Source organism: Pogona vitticeps, chromosome 2 (assembly GCF_051106095.1).
Source record: "Pogona vitticeps strain Pit_001003342236 chromosome 2, PviZW2.1, whole genome shotgun sequence".
Lineage (NCBI taxonomy): Eukaryota > Metazoa > Chordata > Lepidosauria > Squamata > Agamidae > Pogona > Pogona vitticeps.
In genome coordinates this window covers 96,755,901-96,781,395 of record NC_135784.1, presented here as the reverse complement: position 1 = coordinate 96,781,395, position 25,495 = coordinate 96,755,901, and the positions used below count along the sequence as shown (strand labels likewise).

At 40.0% G+C, this 25,495-nt stretch overlaps 1 protein-coding gene across 2 annotated transcripts in view; it reads right to left on the bottom strand.

Moving 5' to 3' along the window:
* ADAMTS2 (ADAM metallopeptidase with thrombospondin type 1 motif 2) overlaps nt 1-25,495 on the bottom strand; it is a 330,178-nt gene that overhangs the window by 67,307 nt on the left and 237,376 nt on the right. For both annotated transcript variants that reach the window (XM_020782724.3, XM_072990085.2), the window contains exons 5-8: nt 24,113-24,196; nt 9,355-9,511; nt 6,951-7,056; nt 6,441-6,584 (exon numbers count right to left, since the gene is read on the bottom strand). In XM_020782724.3, the coding sequence (XP_020638383.3) occupies nt 6,441-6,584; nt 6,951-7,056; nt 9,355-9,511; nt 24,113-24,196 (491 nt within the window). The remainder of the gene's footprint in view (nt 1-6,440; nt 6,585-6,950; nt 7,057-9,354; nt 9,512-24,112; nt 24,197-25,495) is intronic.

The following is a 25,495-nucleotide window of genomic DNA, read 5'->3' as shown; positions in this document are numbered from 1 at the left end:
AAATATGTATGCTGAGACAGTATCCCCATCTGTGCCTGTTTACTATTGCCATCCAAGTGGGGGCAGAAAGTGAGTTAGTTGCCATGGTCCCTGAGTGGTGGATGAGGTTCCAAGGCCACATCTGCCATTTTTGTGCCAATTTGAATTTTCCAGTTTTGTTTGTTTTGCCTCATGTACTGTATCTTAGGCTAAATGTGGATCGGATACAGCAGCTGTTGTCTGGGCATTTTAAAAATAAACACGGTGCACTCTCAACTTGATTCCAACTAATGACAACCTCTTCCAGTGTACTCAGAGGTCGTTTACCAATTCCGTTCTTTTGGCAGCACTCTGCTGCTGCACAGCTTGCCCAAGGCCACATAGGCTGGTTTTTCTCTCAGAAGCAACAGTGGGGTATCAAACTCCCAACCCTTGGCTCCACAGCCAAGTACTTCAACCCAGTGAACTAACCAGCAAGAGTTTCCTGGCAGAGCAGGGGGTTATCTCTGTACACCTCACCATACCCATATATGTATGTATGTATATGTATCTGTGTATGTGTATCTGTATGTATGTATATGTATATATATGTGTGTGTGTACGGGCGGGAGTGGGGGGAGCGGACTGCAATTCTTACCTTGACAAGGAGGAAAGAAATCCGTGAAAAAGCAAACAATATGGCAGTAGGGGGAAAAGAAAAAGAAAAAAAGAAACACAAAGAAACCTAGTCTAGCATGTTTCCTCAAAGACAGTTTACACAAATGATCCTCACTCATTTTAGTATACACTCTCTGCACATATTGAATTTCTTAGCTTTATGGGGCTACTTCAGAGGGGGGAAATACTGACTGACAGGACTAGCAATCTACAACTTGTTTTTGACTTCTCTGCACTTACTCACCAGACCTGGTTCAAGGTGTTTACCATTCCAAATATCCTGGACTCAAATTACCTACAGGAACACTGCCTTCTATATCAACCTCTCTATTGGGTTCAATGGGAAATGAAAGCTTGCTCCACAATGCCTTTGTTACAATAAGTGAAGTTTCAGCATTCAGTACCACCAGCTGATGTTTCAAGAGCAGCTTCATATTGAGTACATTACAATACTCAGTCCTCAAAGTTACAAATAGACAGGTGACGATTGGAAGATTCAGTTACTTCCCACTGTACTTACTGTTTCATCTTCAAAAATTGTGGTAGATATTTTGTAATAAATGAATTACTTTTATTCATCAAAGCATCTTTTAATTTCTGCTTTTTTAAGCCATACAATTGATTCCCTTTATTTAACAAGTGTAACTTTAAAAAAATACACACTGGCATTTGACAAAATCACATTCTTGATTGTTTTAACTCTTTTTTCTAGCCTCAACTCTCTAAAAATTACTTAAACAGAACTGAGAATTTATTGAACACTTGTAGATAGATAGATAGATAGATAGATAGATAGATAGATAGATAGATAGATAGATAGATAGATAGATAGATAGATAGATAGATAGATAGAAAGAAAGAAAGAAAGAAAGAAAGAAAGAAAGAAAGAAAGAAAGAAAGAAAGAAAGAAAGAAAGAAAGAAAGAAAGAAAGAAAGAAAGAAAGAAAGAAAGAAAGAACTTTTTGAGTCGTTGTGAGGGGCTACTGTTTTTGTCACCGTTGTTTTGGTGCAAGTGGAATTGCTCCATTTTGGTTTGGTTTTAGCATGTGTGATCACTGAGACCGAACCCAACTGAATGGTTTAAGCTGTCATTTTGCTTAGTTAGGCATCCTTCGGTCTCGAAAGACTATGGTAGCGTGCTCTGTATGGAGGGCTTGGAACAGCGCCTAGTGTGGCTGAGAAGGCCAATTCGAGAGTGACAATCCCTTCCACACTGAAGACAAATCCAGTCTGTCCCCTGTCCGGCTCCCTGGTTTTGCTGCTTTTGTGACTTCCTCTTTGCCTCGGCCTGCTGGGCAAGGGTCTCTTCAAATTGGGAGAGGCCGTGATGCACCGCCTGCCTCCAGGCTGAACGCTCAGATGTCAGTTTTTCCATCTGTTGAGGTCTATTCCTAAGGCCTTCAGATCTCGCTTGCAGATGTCCTTGTATCGCAGTTGTGGTCTCCCTCTGGGGTGCTTTCCCTGCACTAATTCTCCATAGAGGAGATCCTTTGGAATCCGACCATCAGCCATTCTCACGACGTGCCCGAGCCAACGTAGACATCGCTGTTTCAGTAATGTGTTCATGCTGAAAATTCCAGCTCGTTCTAGGACTGCTCTGTTTGGAACTTTGTCCTGCCAGGTGATGCCAAAAATCCGACGAAGGCAACGCATATGGAAGGTGTTCAGCTTCCTCTCCTGCCGTGCACAAAGGGTCCATGACTCACTGCAGTACAGGAGTGTGCTTAGAACACAGGCTCTATAAACCTGGATCTTCGTATGTGTTGTCAGCTTCTTATTGAGCCATACTCTCTTTGTGAGTCTAGAGAACATGGTGGCTGCTTTGCCAATGCGTTTATCCAGCTCGACATCTAGAGAGAGGGTGTCAGAGATGGTTGAGCCGAGGTATACAAAGTCATGAACAACCTCCAATTTTTGTGTGGAGATGGTAATAGAGGGAGGTGAGTCCATGCCCTGGCCCATGACTTGTGTTTTCTTCAGGCTGATTGTTAGTCCAAAGTCTTGGCAGGCCTTGCTGAAATGATTCATGAGTTGTTGGAGGTCTTCAGCAGAGTGGGCAACAATGGCTGCATCATCTGCGAAGAGGAAGTCCCGCATGCATTTCAGTTGGACTTTGGTCTTCGCTCTCAATCTAGAGAGATTAAAGAGCTTTCCGTCTGATCTAGTCCGGAGATAGACGCCCTCGGTTGCAGCTCCAAAGGCATGCTTCAGCATGACAGCAAAAAAGATCCCAAAAAGTGTTGGTGTGAGGACACAGCCCTGTTTCACTCCGCTTTGGATGTCAAAGGGGTCTGATGTTGAGCCGTCAAAAACTACAGTGCCTTTCATTCCCTCATGGAAAGATCTGATGATGTTAAGGAGACGAGGTGGACATCCAATCTTGGGAAGTATTTTAAAAAGGCCATCCCTGCTAACCAGATCAAATGCTTTTGTAAGGTCTATGAAGGCCACTAAGAGTGGCTGTTGTTGTTCCCTACATTTCTCCTGCAGCTGTCGGAGGGAGAATACCATGTCAGTGGTGGATCTGTTAGCTCGAAATCTGCACTGTGATTCTGGATAGACTCTATCTGCAAGCACTTGGAGCCTCTTCAGCACAACACGGGCAAGCAGCTTCCCTACCACACTAAGAAGAGAGATACCACGGTAGTTATTGCAGTCACCCCTGTCGCCTTTGTTCTTGTACAATGTGATAATGTTTGCATCCTTCATGTCCTGTGGTACTCCACCTTCCCTCCAGCAGAGACAAAAGACTTCATACAGTTCGGAGGTGATGATCTCCTTACCGCATTTCAGCACTTCAACAGGGATGTTGTCCCTTTCAGGTGCCTTGCCGGAGGCGAGGGAGTCCAAGGCCGCTTTTATTTCTGCTACGGTTGGTTCACTGTCCAGCTCTTCCAAGACAGGCAGGCACTCAATGTTATTTAATGCTTCTTCGGTTACTACATTCTCTCTGGAATATAGCTCAGAGTAGTGCTGTACCCAGCGTTCCATCTGCTGTGCTCGGTCCTGGATGAGCACACCTGTAGCAGACTTCAAGGGAGCAGATTTCTTCTGTATTGGACCTAAGGCCTGCTTGATACTATCATACATTCCCTTGATGTTACCTGTGTCCGCTGCTAACTGTATCTGAGAGCAGAGCTGGAGCCAATAATTGTTGGAGCATCTCCTGGCAGCCTGTTGGACTTGACTGCGAGCAGCTCGAAGAGCTTGCAAGTTGTACTCACTAGGACAGGCTTTGTGTGCTGCTAGAGCTCTTCTCTTATCCTCGATGGCTGGCATTAACTCCTCTGAATGGGCTTTGAACCAGTCAGCCATCTTTTTGGTCTTCTTGCCAAAGGTGGACAAGGCGGTGTTATAGACAGTGTTCTTGAAGTGTTCCCATTGTTCAGGTGCATTTGCATTAGCCGGACCTGGAAGGACTTCCTCAAGTGCTTGGGCAAATTCCTTCACTTTTCTTTGATCGCAAGTGTTGCTGATGTCAATACGTGGTCTTCCTTCCTTTTTCGTGTGATATACTCTCTTTTTTTCGTAGTTTTACTCTACTACACACCAGGGAGTGATCAGTATCACAATCAGCACTCTGGTAACTGCGTGTGATCGTAATACTAGGAAGGCTGGAACGTCTAGTGAGGATTAGATCGAGCTGATGCCAATGCTTGGATCTTGGATGCCTCCAGGAAACTCTGTGTTGCAGCTTCATGTTAAAGAATGTGCTGCTGACACAAAGACCATAATAGCAGCAAAACTCCAGCAAGCGTTGGCCATTTTCATTCATCTTTCCAATGCCAAAACGGCCTAGACAAGTGGGCCAAGAATTATGATCAGCACCAACTCTAGCGTTAAAGTCTCCAAGAATGAACAGTGCCTCTCTTTCAGGGACTTTTTTGATAGTAGCTGCCAGATTGTCATAGAATTTGTCTTTCACTTCTGGAGTGGATGACAGTGTTGGTGCATATGTGCTAATGAGGGTTACTGGTCCTGCTTAAGCTGCTTCATAATACAGTGGTGCCTCGCACAACGAGTGCCTCACACAACGATGAATTCACACAACGATGCCTTTTTCTGTTAAATTTGCTGCCTCACACAGCGATGTTTCCTATGGGGGATTTTCACACAACGATCTCCCTTTTCGCTCCTGTAAAAGTGACTTACAATGTTTGGACGCTGTTTTAAATGATTGCAATGGTTAGTCCACCTCCTGAAACCTATGCAAACTGATTTTGGTGTTGTTCTGACACTTCATTAATTTATGATGTTTTTTCGTTTTTTCTCCATAGGAAACCATTGGATGGTCTGTCTAATGGTTTCCAATGGAAAAAACAAAAAATCATCATAAATTAACGAAGTGTCAGAACAACACCAAAATCAATCTGCATAGGTTTCAGGAGGTGGACTAACCATTGCAATCATTTAAAACAGCTTCCAAACATTGTAAGACACTTTTACAGGAGCGAAAAGGGAGGTCGGGAAGAACTTTAAAAGGCAAACGGAGATCAAAGAGCCCTTTCCCGACCTCCCTTTTCGCTCCTGTAAAAGTGTCTTACAATGTTTGGAAGCTGTTTTAAATGATTGCAATGGTTAGTCCACCTCCTGAAACCTATGCAGACTGATTTTGGTGTTGTTCTGACACTTCGTTAATTTATGATGTTTTTATGTTTTTTCCATTGGAAACCATTAGACAGACCATCCAATGGTTTCCTATGGAGAAAAAACAAAAAATCATCATAAATTAATGAAGTGTCAGAACAACACCAAAATCAGTTTGCATAGGTTTCAGGAGGTGGACTAACCATTGCAATCATTTAAAACAGCGTCCAAACATTGTAAGACACTTTTACAGGAGCGAAAAAGGACTTCGCAAAGGCATTGAAATGTATTGAGTCGGCTTCAATACATTCCAATATAGGAAACATTGTTTCACTCAACGATGTTTCCTATGGGGATTTTCACTGAACGATGGCAATCCGTTCCAATTGGAACGGATTAACCGGTTTTCAATGCATTCCTCTGTGAAATGGTGTTTCACAGAACGATGTTTCACACAATGTTGATTTTTTTGGAACCAATTAACATCGTTGTGTGAGGCACCACTGTATTGGGAAACTGAAAGCCTTTGTCTGTTCCTCCATGGAGGGTGCAGGAGAGGATGCAAAGGTTTTTGTTTCTGATTAAAAAGCTCTTGTGAGGCAGCACTAAATTGGTTGCTCAGAAAGCCAATTAAGCGCTATGCCGTTTTGAAATAATGTTTAAAACTTGGAAGCTTCCTCGTGCTCTCCATTTCTCTTTTTTCCTTCTTTTCCCCTTAAAGGGAGGAAGGGCCAAATAAGGTCATGATGTGATTTCCTGCCCTAAAACTACCCAATCTTTTTATGTGGATGCAAGGACTGCCCTAAACGACATATTGCACCTCAAAATGAACCTGTATAGGACAATTCAGCCTGATCTCAGACTGGGACAATTTGATCATCTAGTCATACCCTCAATGAAGCTGAACAGGATGCTTGTCCACTGAGTTTAGTGAAGCTTGCTGCCAAGTAAGAGGGTACAGCTTTGAAGCTTTAATATATATATATAATATACAAAATTACACACACACACACACACACACACACACACACACACTATATTTATATATATATATATATTAATGGCTTTTAGTACTAAAAGTAGTTCAGGTTTTCTCAAGTGGGATTGTTTTCTCTGTAAACTCTAAACTGTATAAAGTAATAATATGCTAATATGTAAATACTCCATTCAAATCATATGCTCCCAAAGAGCAGATTCCATTTCATTCTTGTACTCACTGCAAATAACGGTTCAGCTCTTGCTGGCTACATCGAGACCAGTGGAAACGATGGAACGCAGCCTGCACAAGAGGGGCCATTATGCTTCCCATCCGGACTTCATCTCCACATCTGTTCCCTTGACCATCATGTTCCATGCCTAATCTAGAGGAAAAGGTGGCACAACAAAGTTTGTTAAGGCAGTTCATTTCAGTTTCTTCAGAATACTCTCACTTTTTAAAGAATCTATGGTAAGAATGTAAAATCTTTACAGTCCTCCTTAGAAAACATTCCCAGCAACCCAGCAATGTGTTCCAGATGCAGAAGCACCAATGCACTGATCGTCCTGCCCTGGACTAAGTTTCCCCATGTATTGCAACAAAGTGAACCAATCTTCAAATGTATTCTATTGCTCAGAGCCAACACTGCATTGCAATGAAAGCTCCAGAAAACCAATTGTCTCATTAGAGCAACATACTACCAATCACATAATGTTGCCACTCAGGCTAACATCATGCATATACTACTTACACATGCCCAGTTTCATGAGCTACAACAAATGCTGAGGAGAAGCCATCTTCATGGTTAAGAGTGCAGCTTCGCACTGGATGACACATGCCAGTAACGGGAGCATAGCCTGTCAGGAGTAAAAATTTTGACTTTGAGATTTAAGAACATGAAAGTGAGATAAATACTGAAGGACATCGTGAAGGAATCATCTTTACATTGGAAATCTTATTTCAATGAAAGGGAAATGAAAAAGAAGCACCTGACCCATTTCAATGAACGGAAGCTGGGCTCTATGAAAAACTCAGGCACTCCAGAGTTTGTTCACAGAACATTCATAATTAGGAAGATAAGCTTTAAGGATGCCTCAACTGAACTGGAACCATTTGTCCTTAACCTTCCAGGGGTGGGCAAAATGCGGCCCTCCAAATGTTGCTGAATTGCAACTCCCATAATTCCTAGACCACACAGCCAATAGCGACGAGATTTGGGCCTAGCCCACACAGTGAGGAATGTTGGGATTTGCAGTTCAGGAACATCTGGAGGGCTGCGCTTTGCCCAGGTCTGCCTTAGTCTTTGTTTGTTCTTCAATGCACTATTTTCTGAGCCAACGGCAATCTACATTCAGCAATTTAAACCAAAAATGTACTAACATCTTACTTATCCTAGCAACAGCAGAAATATAAGGCCATGTCTGTCAACAGCAAAAAAAATCCGAACACCCACCCACCCTGGTCCAAATAGGAACATTTATAGAACGTTTCAGAAAATATCTCATGCAGTTGTTTTGGGTGATCACAGCCATAGCCCAAATCTTCTTGTGGTTTTATATTGCTATAGTGTTAATAGTATAACTTTTATAGGCAAATTGCCTTCAGCTAAGAACTCACCATAGATACTATCAGTTACATAATGAGGCACGTGTCTCAGTTTGTCTATGGTACCTTCTGAACTTGAAACACTTGTCTGGAAGCACGGTCCTCATTTAGAAGATGCAATATTCTAAATGAGGCAGCATGCCAGTGGAACTATGTAAGAGAATTTTGGTCCATGTATAATAGGGTATGGTCAAATACAATGTTTCAAAGCACCGAGAGTTCTGTTCTGGAAGTTATCTAACTTACTGACTTTGCAACCAAGGCCTTCTCATTTTGAGATGTGAGGAGAAATCATATTCCCCCCCCCTTCTGTTCAATGAAATTTTTAAAACTGGTGGTGAGGACCCAGCGACATTTAATATTGCATCTTCTAAATGAGGACAGTGCTTCCAGAAAAATATTTCAGAACAAAAAAATTCTGTTTTGGGAAATGATTTTGTATAGTTAAAATGTGAATGTTCATATATTTGGATCATCATGCCGCCTTTAAAATGATTGCTAGTGAATTCATGTATCACTACAAACTACTGATCATCTAAGCAGACCATAACTTGGGAAAGTCAAGAGGACAATGAACTATAATTTTAACTCATTTTAAAAAAAGAGATAATGTTTCCATGAGAAATTATCAGTCCCTTAGCTTGGGTCCAATACTTCTTGAAATTCCTGAATATAAACTATTCTCTTCAGTCAGAGTTATATTTTTAAAAATGATCATGCTTTCCAACTGAGAAACTTAAACTCTGTTTCCAAAGGTTTTTCTGTGTATTTTGGCCACTCTGCTAACTTGTTATATTTCTTGGGTTTGGCTAAGTAAAATAATTATATATTTTTTTTAAAAAATATACACATGCTGCAAATGCTTTTGAAGCTGAAAAGTCAATTTGGCTTACACCAGTCAGAAACAACTTCCTGTGGGCCAAGTGCCAGAGAAATAGCAATGGGGCAAGCATTCTTTCTGGAGGCAAATGTCATGGGCTTCTTTTCACTAAATGACTTCTGGAGGGACAGCCAGATTAGCCTGCTTTAGATAAAACAAAGACTTTTGTGGTTGGCACCCTGAAGACCAGCAAATTTGTTACAGCACAAGCATTTATGGGCCACAACTCTCTTCACCAGATAGAAGTAGCATTATCCTGTAACTTACAGGTATGCCTGTTTTATGTTGTTGTTACTTTAGACTTCCATTGCATTTTATATTTGGTTTTAGTTATTGTTAGCTCCACTGAGTGATGCATGAACACCAAAAAGGCAGGACAGCAAATCTGCTGCTTAAATACAAATAAACCCATAAACACAGCCAGGCAGGAGAAGGATATAAATGGTGAAGTTTGAGGAAACTGAAATGCTGATGGCAATAAATTATAGCTGTAAGTTACAGGATATAACTATGCATCTGATGAAATGGGCTCTTGTTCTTAGACACTTAGACCATTATTAGAGTGTTACACTTTTAAGTTCTCACAAGGCTTATTGTTTCCTGTGGAAAAACACAATCCAGTTAGTGATTATATCTTGAAAGAAGGGATGCTTTTCTGCACAAAACTTACCTTGCATCCCAGAGGGCCCAAAATCCTGCCTTGTCAGAAAAATTGCGTGATCATGATATTCTGCATGCCCAGTGTCAGGTTTCTGTTGTAGGTATGCCCACCGACACACATTCTCTAAACTCTGAGAAGGGTTACCGATCTCAATTAAACTCATGGACTAGTGGACAAAAGATGTACAAACATAAAAAAGAAGAAAAACATAAGAACTGGTTACACATTTATTTTTATTCAGCTTTGTCTCAGTCTAGAACTTCTGACATGAAGGGTTCATTCCAGCACTGGTTTACATATTATGGCAATGCGACAACAAACGAAGGTCTTAGTCAAAGCTCACTTATTTGTGGGTTATAGTAATTTGTTATCCTTTGACTGAGGTGGTATTTAACTCAAAAGTAAGCCCAGCTGGAGTTGGTATTACACAAAGGAAACATAAATCTTTCATTTCAGATGTATCTTGACACATTTTTTATGATGTCATGTGGGACTGAACATCCCAGAGAATGGAAAATGTGGTATTTTCCTTTATGCTCCAAATCAACAACCTATATAAAGAAAGGGCCACATCAAATGGATATTGCATGTTGGCTGCTTTGCCAGATACATTGGCATGGGACAAAGGGTAGCTTGTTATGCAATCTCTTTTTTTTAAAAAAAAAAAACTGTGGTATGCATCTCACAGTGGAAAATTAAGCATGGCAATTTGTTATTTATACTTTTAAATTCAGATACAAAGGCAAACTCTTCTTCATATTTTAAAGTCATAATGTATAAAAGAGGTATACGTCATGCTTCCTTTCACAGCTAGTGAACTGAGGGTGTGCCTTTTGCTCCCGGGTGCTTGTGGGAGTCTGTGTGTGCAAAGGGACTTCAGGTTTCATTTGAGGGCTGAAATATACATTACAAATAATCCATCATTATACAAATAAATTCCCCAAGAGCTGAAAGATGTGATTGTCACAGCAGGAGCTTTTCTCCACTCCCATTATTTGCAAGTTAATTTGCTTTGCTTTGTCACTTTTCTGTAGGAGTTAAACTGGATTTTACTGCACGTCTGATTTCTCAGATTATAAAGTCTGCCTAATTTGCCTCTCTTGAAAAATAATACAATTTCTAATTACAATTTAACTGTAATGTATAGTTTGACTCATATGTGACCTCTGATCTTGCCTCATTCATCAAATTTAAAAGGGTGCTCAGCAGCAGCTTCACATATAACACTTGAATATAAACACACTTGTTTACCCGAAAGCATGTCCACCACAATCTAATAATATTTAATGTGGTTTTTACAGTGACATGTTATAGACCCGATCATGTAAAAATAACGACCAGTACACCTTTGAGGAAAATATCAACTTTGCCCTTCATGGTATTATGAGATGAAAATAACTCTTACAAGCTTATTCTTCATTTATATTAGGAGGAGAGACTGCAGTCCCTCCACAAGGAGATGTGTTTTACATTTCAAATATGGTGGGGTTTGTGTGGGTTAAGTCATTTCATCCAAAAGTCAAACTGATTGATCAGGCTGTCATGCATTCAGATGAGACTTACATTCCATGGGTCATACAACCCACTCTGTACCCTCATATGATTGTGACTTACTGTGGAAGGTCAATCTCCAGTTGAATCCAGCCCACCTCAGGCATTCAAAGTCCTAAATGTGCAGATAAAATGTGGGGCGCGTATGCTGGCCCACCCCCTTCAGCTGTGACCTTCCCCTGTTGAACCAGAAGGCCTGAAAGGAAGCTGCAACCTCACTCAATAGGATGCAGGGACAGTGTTTTGCATTGGTTCCCAACCTGGGGGTTAGGATCCCCAAGGGGGTAATGGTTTTCGGGGGGGGGGTCCCAGTAATTATTTTTAGTTGCAATTCTTTTATATTTATTATATTAAATATTATACACATAATGCTATTTTATCCTCTTGGCCCACAGATTATTTTAATCTGAACCGAAATTGCAGGTAACTAGAGTTCTTAGTTAGTTCTTAGGTCCATGGGGGAGATGTTTATTTTGGCTTGAGGGGAATGGGCTCTTCTTTGAGGGAACTTTTTGTGCAGAAGAGACAAGAAAAGAGGGTCATTTTCACACCCAAAATTGTAAATTAAACTCAAAGTGTGCTGACATATTTTTCATCTCAAATTTTATCTGTTACAAGCAGATTCAAAGGCCCCTCCATTATGTTTTATTTCATAATACATAAGTATGTATTATTTCTTTAATACAGATATATTAGGGTAGAAATATATTCTGAACAATCTATTTTTAATGTGTTTTCTAAGACATGCCTTTTAAAATGCAAATGTACCAGGGTGGGTGCAGGTTACTTGGTTATTGTAAAAGTGGGTCACAACTCGAAAAAGGTTGGGAAATACTGGTCTGTTACATGGAGAACTCTGGCTGCACAGGGCACCCAACCACATGGTAGACTGTCACCAGCATCACAGTTGTGCCCTTTGCTCAAATTTCCCCATCAACAACACAGGGTGATTAGAGCTAAAAGGAAATGGACTAGCACATGTGTCCCTCTTCTCTCCCACAATTAGAATTTCCAAGGCCTGAAGAAAGGTAATCTACTCTGCCTTTTCATATATAAGAGGTGGCCTTCTGTGGGATGACATTGTTCAACTGACGGTTCTTTTACATACATAATAACAACAACAATAATAATCTTAGAACTGCAGAGCTAGAAGGGACCCTATGGATCCTTACGCCCAGCCCTTGTCAGGGAGGCACAGTGGGGAACTGAACTACCAACCTTCATATCCAGCTACCTAAAACTACAGTAAATCTAGAAGCGGATGTGCTCCTGATATTTCCTGATGGTAATAGAGGCACAACTGGCCAGAATATGGGGGAAAGCCTTTTGAGAGATGGTGCTGTGACCATGGAATTTTCTGTCAACAAAGGTATTTTTAAATCCCTCATGGTATGCCACCAAGAGGTTACGATATCTTTGTTCCAGTGAACATTTAAACTGCCAGGTCTGATCCCTGGCATTTCCAAGTGTGTCTTATTCCACTGTGTGATGGGAGTTGTCTGTGGCCTGCTGGCAAGAATTGTTAGGCTGTAATGATACAAAGTCCTGTTCAATTAAGGACACATAGGACTTGGAACAGATACTTTTTTTATTGCACCTCCTACAATTGTATCTTTTTCTCACCCTCCTGATAATTTGGACTGGGCTCCCCAAAACAAATACCAACTGTGCATTTATCTCTCATTTATTCATTTTAATTGTGATTAGTCCATAAAAATATGTACTAATAGCTGCATCTTAGGGGCAAGGCCAAAAATTGGATTCTTCCCGCCCTCTCCATGTTACTATGTCAGATCTGAAGCTCAAAATGACTGCCAACCCTAACTATGAACAATAGAACAGAGAACTCTTTTATCCTCCGCCCCGCCCCCAACACAATGTATTTCCATTTTTCTTCTGGCTTTGAAGAATTTCTCCATTGCTACATCCGAAACATTCTAGCCAGCTGTCTCTAGCTGAAAACAGCTTGATGGTCCTCTGTTATCTCCCACAGCTATGCTGCATTAAAAGATTCTTTACTCAGGGGGTTTTCAAACCTAAACAAACGAACTTACCCTGACCACACAGCACTGCCAGTTTCAACGGCAACTAGAACCACTGATTAGTAATATTTGTTGGTTTTTCCACACTTGAATATGGTCCTTCAAAGAAGTTACCAAAGTTCTTAATAACAACCATTCTCTTCTTCCTTCTTTCTGCAAAAGATACATAGTTCCAGTATACCTCCCCCTTTTTTTGGTGACAGTGTATACTGGAACCATACACCTCCTGTAGAAAGACAATTTATTTATTTATTTATTTATTTATTTATTTATTTATTTATTTATTTATTTATTTATTTATTTATTTATTTATTTATTTATTTATTTATTTATATCCCGCCTATCTAATCAATTAAGACCACTCTAGGTGGCTTACAACAACAAAAAACAACAACAATGTAATTAAAAGCAATTTTACATAAGGGAAAACTTGCAGCAAGATGGAACAGACAGTAGGGAGTGGAGAGAGAGGGGAGAGGAAGAGGAAAACTGTTCTACTGGCCACAATCCTTTGCTTATTTATTTATATATTTCATTTGATTTGAATACTGCCCTATTAGTGCAAAGCACTATGCTGGGTTATAATAAATAATACAACACAAATTACATAAAACCAATCAACAGATAAAATCAGTTGCAACAAGAGGCCTGATTCCAAATACAGGGCAGTGTGCAAGGCATAAAAATCAGGCAGGGTTATATTGGAAGGTTTCTCTGTAAAACAACATCTTCAGAAGCTTTCTGAATGTTAGGAAGGAGGCAGCCAAGTGCAGCTCCAGTGAGAGGTGATTCCAGAGTCTTGGTGCCACTGTGAAGATAGCCCAAAGGCTCAGCCCCTTGTAGTTGATATCCTGGCTTCCTCTGAAGTGCGCATGCAGAGGAGCATTGCTTGGGAGGATCTGGGGGAGTGAGGAGATGACCTTGGGAAAAAAGTGTTCTGACAAGAACCTTGTTCCCAGACTGTGAAGGGCTTCAAATGTGAGCATCAAAATCTTGAACTTGACCTTAGACACAGCAGGTGGCCCGTGCAGGTGAGTCAGAATTGGGGAGATGTTGTGAAATTTGCTCACACCATCCACCATTCTGGCCACTGCATTCTGGACCTGCTGCAGTCTCTGGGCCAGCCTCAAGGGAAGCCCCATGTAGAAAGCACAGCAGAAAGTCTATCCAGGAGATTACCAATGCCTGCACCAATGTTCTGAGTGCTCCCTCATCTATGTAACGGCAGAGTTGTACTATGAACCTCAGCTAGTGAAAGGCAATTCTAATCATAGCTGCCATCTGGGAATCCCAAGACAGAGCTGGCCCCAGAAACATGCACAGATTACGTATTTGATCCCTAAATGGGAAGACAATGTCATCCAGTCTAGGGGTAATTCCAGTCTATCCAAATGACACCCCCCCCCGGAACAAAATTTCCATTTTGTCTGGGTTCAGTCTGAACCTCTTGGCACTGGTCCATTCCAAGACTGTAGTAAGACAGTGCTCAAGGATCCGGGCAGCATCCAGAGGTTATAAAGGAGATCTGGAGTTGTGTGTCATCAGCATCCTCATTCCAGATGTCCTGACTATCCCAGCAGTCAATGTGGTTTACTGACCAGGTAACACCATCAGGTTGGCCATGCACTCAACATGCATCCAATGCCTCATCATTAAACCTCAATTATCCATTGTGACTTCCACATTTCCTCTTATCTGTGTATAAATAATGTGTACCGAGTGTGGTGCAGTGGATAAAGTCCTGAAATAGGACTCAGGAGGTCTGAGCTTGATTCCCCAGCTCTGCCGTGGAAAATCACTGGGAGTAGCGGTGGAGATGGTAAAACCATTCCTTCAATACTTCACTTAACTTGGAAATCCTATTAGGCTCGCTATAAGTCAGCTTTCACTTGATGTCCCATAGCAACAACAATTTCTAAATACCCAGTAGAATTCTGTCCATTACAGGTAAACATGGATAAAGGTACAGTATTTGCATTTTTGGCTCTGTCTACTAGAAAGGCAAATAAAGTAACCGATTGTGTTGGATATTGATTTATCGCATTGGCAGCATCCCATTCCCCACTTTTTCAGTGCAAAAATCACAGATCTAGGGGCGGGCCATTGTGATGAAATGGGGAAAGGCGGTGCTGGACTGTTAACCATACTAAGGCAGGTGACAGAGTAAGGTCCAATCAGATCAACTGGAGTGGCAAGTCGAAAAGGAAGTATTCAGAATGATGTGTTTAATCTAGTGGTTCTTAACCTTTGTTACTTGGATGTTTTTGAATTGCAACTCCCAGAAACCCCAGCCAGCACAGTTGGTGGTGAAGGCTTCTGGCAGCTGCAGTCCAAAACTCCTGAGTAACCCAAGGTTAAGAACCAGTGGTTTAATCAAAGAGTTCTAGCCACTCATTGGAAACATACTTCATAAAAATCTCCCAATGGTTTTGCAGCTGTCTGATTGAACTATGCCTATGTCTTTGGGGTATGAGGACTCATCAAAATGTGAGCCAAAGCCATCTGCAGTGTTAGGTTCTGGCAAGTTCAGGTTTAAAAATGCCAAGGTAAATGGCTGACAAGCAGACAATAAAATGGAATTGGACAAGCAGTGAGATGAACAACGTTAACAGATTTCACTCCATATGAAAACCAAGATGATAAAGAGAGCATGCAGATCAGGTGCAATTAATGAACAGAAAATCCTGTTCACCATCGTTTTGAAGGGTCTTTTGGCAGGTTTAAGGCACTGAGACAGGGCAGCTAAATGGGTCTTGGCTTAGAAGATCTGTGACCAATAACTGATTTCAAACAAAGGCAGTGCGCTGTTTCTCTAATGTCACCTATTTTCATGTATGACAAACCATACTGCAGAACTAGTCCTGATATACTATTAAGCGAGGCTTTATAATTGCTACATGGCTCTCTTTCCCTGTGTTTCCTTCACTTTGATCTACTTTTCTAAGATCTCCAAAACATGTCTATTCAACACAGACCTAGTTCCAAAAACATCTCAGGAAAGTGATCCATAGGGCAGAGATTTTTATAACAGGGTATGACCCCCCCCCATTGAACTATCATGGCTTAGGTCACATAATGGTTAATAACCTGCAAGTGAGGTCAAAGGAAAACCTTGTGGATGAAAGAGAGTATAGCATATAAGGTCCAGCTCCTTAACGCACACACACTGAGTATTCTTTGAATATATTCACTATAACTTATGACAATTTACTGTACTTACTGCAGATGTTATAAAATAAATGACTAATTGTAACATCTAGTATCTTCCAACATTTTTAAGAAATGTGAACTCTTGCCATCTCCTTGTAAACTAAAGTTTCCAGGACAACAATGTTATCATAACAAGAATTATGGCCATACCTCCCTATCATTCTGTGGTCTTCATAATAGAGTAAAAAAGAAAACATGCCAAGAAAAAAAAAGAAAGTTAAATATTTGGACACAGGAATGCAGTTGCCAATTTCAAAGAAAACAGTATGGAGTATGTGAGACAGAAATCTAACAAAGATCTGGAAGAACTTAACAGAGTAACACATGAAGGAACAGCTGATGTGTAATTCTTGGCAAACATGGATGGTACTGCCCTAAAAGCTTTCACAAGATTAGATATATAATTGGGATTAATTAACTGAATTCACATTAAGATATCTTCCATTAAAATAATATGGTAGAATTTAATTTAATTTCTGCACTCATGAGAACATGTTATTTTCAGATTTTTATCTCATTTGGAACCAGTGAGAAGTCTGGCACGGGATAAATACAGAAAGGATCATGGTACAAATGGTTTACGGCATTTGGCGGTAAGAATCTGGAAAGCAAAACCTGAAGTAAAACATCAGATATTACTGAGGGAAGGCTCAGGAAGTAAAAAATGGTTGCAGCAATCTGGCAGCCATTTTTTTTTACTATTAAAGGCTCCCTTTCCTCACATCTGGGGGCTCCCAAAGGCTTCGCTAGGGCAAAAGGGAGCCTTAGGAACCTTAGAACCTGAAGCAAGAGGGGGGGAAGGATAAGGAAGCATTCCATTAGTCCAAATTAAGTGTTTCTGATGCCCGATCAGGTTACGCCAACATAAAGTTATGCAAAAGGATTTTGTCCATAGAATTATATTTATTACCCACCTCATCCACATGTACTGCCTGATCCTTTCTGTCAACAGGGTTACAAAAATGTAGAAACCAAGAACCTGTCAGTGACAAACCTTGCTAAGAGAATACTGGGAGCTGAATCTCACATAGATTCTATTGGCAATCGTATTCTGACAAATTTGTGGGCAAATGTTTGCACTGGCTTTGGATGGGACAAGGGAGCACCTATGGTAGTCAACTGAGTTGGGAGTCACCACACGTGCCTATGGGCAGTGGGACTGCCACCATACTGACAGTGGTACAGTGAATTTCAGTGGCCTTGAAACAAAAAAAAAAAAAAAGTTATCAGTAAAAGCGGGGAACCTGAGGTCTTTCAGATGTTTCTGGCCAAATCTCATCAGCCTTAGTCAGTGTGGGCGGTGGTAAGGGAGGCTGAGATTTGTAGTCTTGAGGCAGTGTCCTCTCTCTTAAGTGTGGCTTGTTGTGAGTGTGAGCAGAAACTTTGAATTGTGGGATACTAGTTGTGAGCTGGATGGATAGCTTAGTGGTTTGGGTATCTGGTTGCGGAGCCAGAGGACGGAAGTTCAATTCCCTACTGTGCCTCATATGATCAGAGTCAGCGTGTGCAGCCATGTGTAAGCTGCATAGTCCCAGAAGAAGGGAATGGTAAACCATTTCAGAGCATTCACTGGAAAGGGTTGCCATGAGTCAGAATCAACTTGACTGTCATCATGCTAATGGTCCCAAAGAAACACTGGTTCAAATATACCATAACACTTGCAATTCTTGGTGGATTACTGAGGTTGTACCATAGTGATATCTGTACAGTACTAGGGTTCTTCCTCCTGGGGTTTCAAGAAGATTCAAGTGCAGAGGCTGCTCCACAGGAGGACTTTCCACAGGTGAATGTGATCATCCTGGGAACTATAGCAGCTTTCTGTTATAACTAACAGCAGTGTTCCAGTATTTCCAGGCAAAGAGGAGCCTCTGGCAACATCTGGAGATGCCTTGTTTTTGAAACTGGAACCTTCTTAATGGATACCATATATTCTACCCCTGATCTATGGTACCTACTCTGACCAAATCATTCAGAAAACAACATTTCAGAAAACATTCTTTATTTTTCCATGGGGAAAAAAAGGTTTCTTAAATTTTGGCTGAATAGACACAAGCACATATTGTTAGGTCCTACTGCTGCCAGAAACTCATAGGTGCCACAGTTGGTTAGGAAGACTGATGGCTGAAATGTTCTTCCCTGGTCTATGTGGATAACTGGGGGGCCCATCTTCACTTTTTTGTTTTCTTTTGATGTTTAAATCCCGACAGTTTGATAATCTGGAATAAATGTTACTTCTTGATCCTCTGTGTTTATTGTACATCTTGTGGCCACTATGCCACATCTTTTCACCCTATAAGCCTGGACAGAATCAGAGCTTATTCTTCTTACTAAACATTTCCAATGTTTTTTTTTTATATTATTCATTTAGAACTTTGGGATTAAAATCTGTCCACAGAGGAATCACTTGATGAAAAACCTCAACTCATATTAAACTAAAGCTTCAATTGAATATTGTTTCTTAATTATAGGAAACCATGATTAGACCAAGATAATGGATAGCGGATAGTGCATGAGTCAGCTTGGGCATAGGTGGCTGTGTCCCCACCCATGTTCAGCAGGTCTGCAACTGGAGATCGTTCATACTTCTCTCTCCTTCTTTATCTATTCTGTTTTGTGTTAATGTAGGAAACCATTACTTTATATTAATTGTTTTTATTACACATTTGTGAGCCGCCTAGAGTAGACTATGTCTAAATGGGTGGCATATAATCTCAATCAATCAATCAATCAATCAATCAATCAATCAATCAATCAATCAATCAATCAATCAATGGGTGTGGAACTGCTAGTTGAATCACAATTGTGTTTGGTGCACTGCCAGCCAGGGTGGACGAATATCAATGGTGTTTTTTTTTAAAATCACATTGATTTTTTAAAAATCACATTGATTTAAATCATGATTTAAATAAAAAAGATTTTTATTTTTTATTTAAAACATCAAAATATAGCCCATTTTTAAAAAAAGTTATATCAAATCCAGCCTGCCAGCATCACCACCTCCTGAAAGACAACAACTTTCCTTCCCTCAGTTTCACTTCCTTCCACTTATGAATTTGATCCATCTCAAGTTCTTTCTGCCTCTTTTATGAAGGAATTTTCCAATTTTGGTTGAAAAACTCTAGAAGAATGATTGTCTCACCCATTCCTATGCAATATAAACATGATAATTTCTAGATTAAACTAGTGCTATATTCTGTATCCTCCTGAAAACGATTCCTGATACTCTTCTATTGAGATCTGAAAGTGATGACGAGGTCATTAACAAAAACAACCCGAAAAAGAAGACTGATCACACATATTAATACAGTACCTGAAAAGAGCTGCATTCATTTTTTTCCTGCAATCCAGAGCACAATCAAAGTGGCATATTTTTCAATCCTAAAATGGCCTGTCTCTTAATTCCTGACTGTTGGAAGAAACCCTGTTTCCTCTATTCCAACAGTATTTGATCTATTTTGAGCTTCTTGCCACCACCTAAAGTCCAGTGGGGGGTGCAGAAGACAAAAGCGTTGGAAATCTGTCTCCAAAGACTTGTCTTCTCACATCATCACCATATGTTTAGCACTTTTCCTATTTGTTGTGGGATTGATGATATTTATTTATTTGTTGCTTGAACAAACACCCACATACATGTATAAATGTTTTGGTCTGCAGGTTGAGTTTAGCTCTATTGCTATAAGATATGGAAGAGGGGGTGGGGTTTCTGCTGAAATCAACAATTTAAAAAGCAGATACATTTATGCTGAGATTTTTTTTTAACTGAGCATTTAAAGAATAGGATTTGATTACTGAGATCTGCAACAAAATGTTGCAGTGAGGAGTGCCAGTCATCATTTAATGTACTCTGAGAATGGTTCATCCTCACTAGGTTTGTCAATGAGGAGGTTTCCCCTGACATTTTAAGGCTTTCTTCCTTACAATGTCTGGATTTTGAAAAAGCTTTGGATTGCCCCAAGTTTGCTGATACCTGCCTATTGTACATGGCTAATTTTACTTTCATGAATTAAAAATGCATGCCCAGATAGTGAGTTCAGGGTTAGTATGAACTGCTGGACAGCTCAGTGGCTTAGGTCTCCAGCTGTGGAGCTAGACGTTGGGAGTTCCAATTTCCCACTGCATCTCCTTAACAGGGGCTGGACTCGATGATCGAGCCCCTTCCAGCTCTGCATTTCTAAGGTTATTAGTTTTATTATTTAAGGTTGTTTAGTGGTTAGTGGAATGATCGTAAAAAAACGGGTTGAATGACTTTGTTTTAGTTGAGCATAGGTCTTTCAAAACAATTCCATTAGATGGTGCTCCAGCTGTACCTTCTGAAAATCTGGTGCCATCCTTGAGAATTTGTGGAAACTTACTAGGGATGGAATACTTATTAGATTTTAAACCAGATATTGGTAATGTAATTGAGATTCAAATGTCGCAGTGACATAGCATTCAAGTCTGAAGTGATCTAAAACGTGTTCATTAGCTACTAAAACAACTAAGAGCAATAATCCTTTTCAAAATAATCTCCTCTGCATTGTTGCCTGAAATTATATTGTTTCCTTTGGTCTTATGAACTAAAACATTATGAAAGAGAAAAGAAAAGAAGGGGAAAACACACAGGCATCTGGCACACATATTAACAGAAACAACAACTCAACTAGCTAACTGACATTTTGTGTTTAAAGGGGTTGGGAGAATTATTTTGTAACAATATTTCATTAGATTTTCTTTCATAGATAGATATAGATATTGGTAATGTTATATCGAGAATAAGATATTACCAACACAGAATATGACAAGTAATGTCATTTGGAGCAAAATGCATGCCATGCTGTCAATTTCATAAAAAAATGAAAGCGATTTATCATTTGGAATGGGGGTGAAAAGAAGGGGGAAGATATGTAGTACAGACAACATTACATTTCCTTTCTGCATTTCCTTTCTCTGAATTCCACTTTTGCTTCCAAATGCAATTCAAGATGTTGAATGTAATTTTAAAAAACACCAGAGTTTGTAAATCTGGCATTACAGAGATGACCTCTCTCCTCCTAAATGCTAATTAGGAATAATGAGCATTCTTTCCAAATAGATACGAAATTACAGCTTTCAGTTACTATGATTGGCAAGATGGCCAAAAGAAAGATGTGGTGAAATTAGAGATTTGTTATCGTGGCTTCTGAAATGACAGAGAACTGGCTGGCACATGTTGAAATCTGACTCGGGGGAATAAGAGCTGGAGGATGTAAAGAGAGGGTATAAAACTGAAGCAGAGATAAGTGATAAAACCTCCAAGGCCAACAGGCAGCTTCCTTTCTGAACAGAAAAGTAGGGTGGAGCTAAGCCTGTGCTAAGCCTTGAAGCTTTCCCAGTCAGGCCTTTCTTCCAGATGAGAGACATTTCATAGAATCGACGTGGAAGGAGCCTATATGGCCATTGAGTACAACCCTCTGCTCAATGATGTGGGTCTGTCAGCTGGAACATTCTGAATGGAGAATTATGGGTTTTTAGTTCAAAATATCCAACATTCTCATGCCTAATGCTTGCTGACTGTTTGGAGTTGCTGTATTATCTGCCACTGTATCCAACAATTCCTTACACAAGGTATTGGATGTTGGATCCTTCAAAACATTGCTTTCTAGCATAGCTGACTTGCCTCTTTTACTTCTATCCAAAATCCATTATAACACATTTTGTTGGAAGCTAAGAATTTGGAAAAGAAGACACAAAACTATTCAAAGTTTCATTAAAAATAAGCATATAAAAACTTACTGCTGAGTTTGCTGGAAATGTCTAGTGATTTTAAGGAGAATTTTGGCTCTCAACATTTAGTTTGTTTCGTTTTCAGCTAAAGTACACTGTGTGATATACATTGTGGATTATGAAAGGCTTTTCTTTAAAAAAATATGCTGCAGTTAAGAATGTGCAGAGGATTACTGAAAATGGAAACCAAGCCCTTGTCATGATCTGTGACCTTGAAGGCACTAATAAAACTGCCACTCTAAACTGAAGACAATCAGGCTAGTTCAGGAATTGATGGTCAACCTCGTCATCCTGGGAGATCACTCAGGGACCAAACTGTATTTTGACACACCATCCAGAAGCCTTCAAAGGCAAGGAACAACATACAATAAAGTCTCTAATACTTTGCTAGCAATGGATTCAAAATTTGGAGCACACACATCTGCTACGAGGGGGCTTAAAGTATTCCCCTCCGACATTCTGGAATCAGTACAATACAGCCAAAATGTGTCATAGTATCTGTAATCTTTATCATGCATAAATTCACTTCAGTTTCATCTCATTAAATATTTTTGGTGCTCCATTTACTTGGTCACTTGGGTTAATAATGAAATCTCTGGTGATCCTGTTAGTAGTATGAACTCACGTATATGATTCTTTGATTGTGCTAGGTAATATTAAATGACACACTGAACAGAATGTGTGGCATTAATACAATCCCCTAACCATTGAGAAACTTGTCGATATGCAACACAAAAGACAATCCTCAAAAACATATGATATAGTATAAACAGTAGAATATTCCTTTATGCCTCAAAATTATGCAAGAGACCATTCAAAATGCAGTTATTCTGGAAGAAAAATAGCATATCTAGACAGGAGGGCCTGGCGTGCTCTGCTCCATGGGGTCACGAAGAGTTGGACATGACTAAACAACTAAACAACAACAATATAGCAATTACAAAAATACTTGTTGTAATAATAGTTTCCTGCATAACATAGATAATAATAATAATAATAATAATAATAATAATAATAATAATAATAATAATAATAATAATAATAATAATAATAATAATAATAATAATAATAATAATAATAATAATAATAATAATAATAATAAACAGTAACAGTAACAACAACAACAACAACAACAATAATAATTCTTATTGCAATATTTTATTTCAAAGCTAATATTTTCAGTTAAAGGCTTTTCACAACTACATTTATTTTGATGATTCAGATAAATGACAGAGGTGACAATTAAAAAAAATCTTTCCAGGAATGTAAGTTGAAACCTGGAGGGCAATCAAATTGTAGAAAGGCAAAAGTCAACTTCATATAGCAACATGAACAAACAGATTGGATAGTACATTTTGTGTTCTCCCTTCCCCTCTTTTTCACCCCATATCCCCCTCTAACTTTTGTACTCCTTACCTTATCTCTAATTTTTAAAAATAAAAATAAAAAAGTGTACCAGAAATATGCAGTCAATATTATTAAAAAAATAAATAATACAGGAGTGTCTGATTTAGTCTCTTGCAGTAAAAACATTGTGCTATCCTTCAGGATTAACAAGTTTTATTTGGTATATATTTTAAGACTGCATCTGATGAAGGAAGCTCATCGTCCACGAAAGCTTATGCCAAATTAAACTCATTTGTCTTTAGAGGTGCCATTAGACTCTTTTTTTATTGTTCAAATGGTCAGCACTGTGCAATGGATTCAATGGGCCTACCCTAGTTGCAACTCATTACTGGAATTCATACAATTCATACAATGAGTCATTCCAGTGAAACAACATTTCCCCCCAATGGTATGCTGGCCTTTTTCCTTCTCGCTCTCAATTTTCAGTGTGTCACAAAACCATGTTCAGCCAACTATTATGGGGGAGACCAACACTGCACTAGTAGAAGGCAAGTTCCTACAAGGCAATATGTTCAAAGAACCTTGTACTGCTCATGCAAGGTTCCCAATTTCAGCAGTCCTCCTCTCTATTGCAGAAAGTCATGCCAACTTTTTCAGAGGTTTGGGAATTACAAATGGAATTACAAATTACCACACAAGTACAGGTATATCACCAATGTAATGCTGGACATAAACTGTTCTGTTCACATTTGCTCCATGAGATGCCAACAAAGATGATCGTAAAATCTGCAGAATGGGTCACAAAAGAATTACAAGCCACTGTCTGTAAAATAAAATTTATAAATGTTTGGTCCTGTTATTAAAAATCTACTTACTTTCCCATAGCTCAGCATGATGATTCTCACCAAAACAACATTAATGTGGGCACCTAAGGATTCATCATGGTAGATTTCATTAACCTGCAAGAGAACATTGAAGATATTAACAACAATCTCACATAGACAGCATGAGAATAGTTCTTTTCAAGGTTGATGTGGAAAAGAACACTTAATATAAAACCCTCTGAAACGTAAGTACACTCATATAACAACAGTGTTAGGACACTGTCACAGTCAGGTTTGATAGGAAAAATCCAGGGATGTGAAGGCCCTCTCCTTTGTTCTCACCAAACAAAGCTGTGAAGATGGTGGGACTGAGAGAAAGGGCTCCCCTGATGAGCTTAACACCCAGCCAGGCTCATAAAGGGAGACACAATCCTTGAGATACCTTGGATCCAAGCCATTTAGGACTTCACAGGTTAAAACCAGTACTCTGAATTATGCCCGGAAGTGGATTGGCAGCTAGTGGAGCTCCTTAACAAGGGTGTTATGTGATGCCTGTAACCAGCCCATTAGTAATCTGGCTACCACATTTTGGACCTGCTGAAGTTTCCAAACACTTTCCAGAGGCAGCCCCACATAGAGTGTGTTAAAGTAATCCAGCTGAGATGTAACCAAGGCATGTAGCACCGTGGCCAGATTGGACCTCTCCTGGAATCGGAGCAGCTGGTGAACTGTATTTAATTGTGCAAATGCACTCCTGACTACTGCTTAAACTCCAGTCTCAGAGATAAATCCAGGAATACACACAAGCGGTGCGACTATGTTTCAGTGTAAGCCCATCTAGCACAGGCTGCTTCTCTGTTCCTTAATCTGCCTTTCAACTGAACAGGAGCATCTCTGTCTTGCCTGGATTAAGTTTCAATTTATTTTCCCTTATCAGGTCACCAGACCCTAGAGTCGAAAGAGTTTCCTAGCATTTAGATGGCAAGGAGAGATAGACTTGGGTGTCTTCTGCATATGGTGGCACCGAACCCCAGGACTGCAAATAAACTCTTTCAAAGGTTTCCTGTACATGTTAAAGACAAGAACCATGACGGACCTCTCAGGCCAGTAGCCAAGATGTTGAACAGGAGACCCACAGCACCACCTTCTGAGTTGTCTTCTTCAGGAAGATCCAGAGGCACCATAAAACAGTGCTTCCGAACCCCATCCCAGTGAGAATGGCCCAGAAGGATAACACGGTCAATGGTATCAAAAGCCAGTGAGAGGTCTAGCAGAACCAACAGGAGTATACACGTCCTGTCCACTTCTTGGCGTGGATCACCCACCAAGGTGACCAAAGCAATCTCTCCCATAACCAGGTCTGAAGCCAGACTGAAATGGATCAAGATAATGCATCTCATCCAGGATAGGAGAACCTTGGGGTGGGGTGGTGGT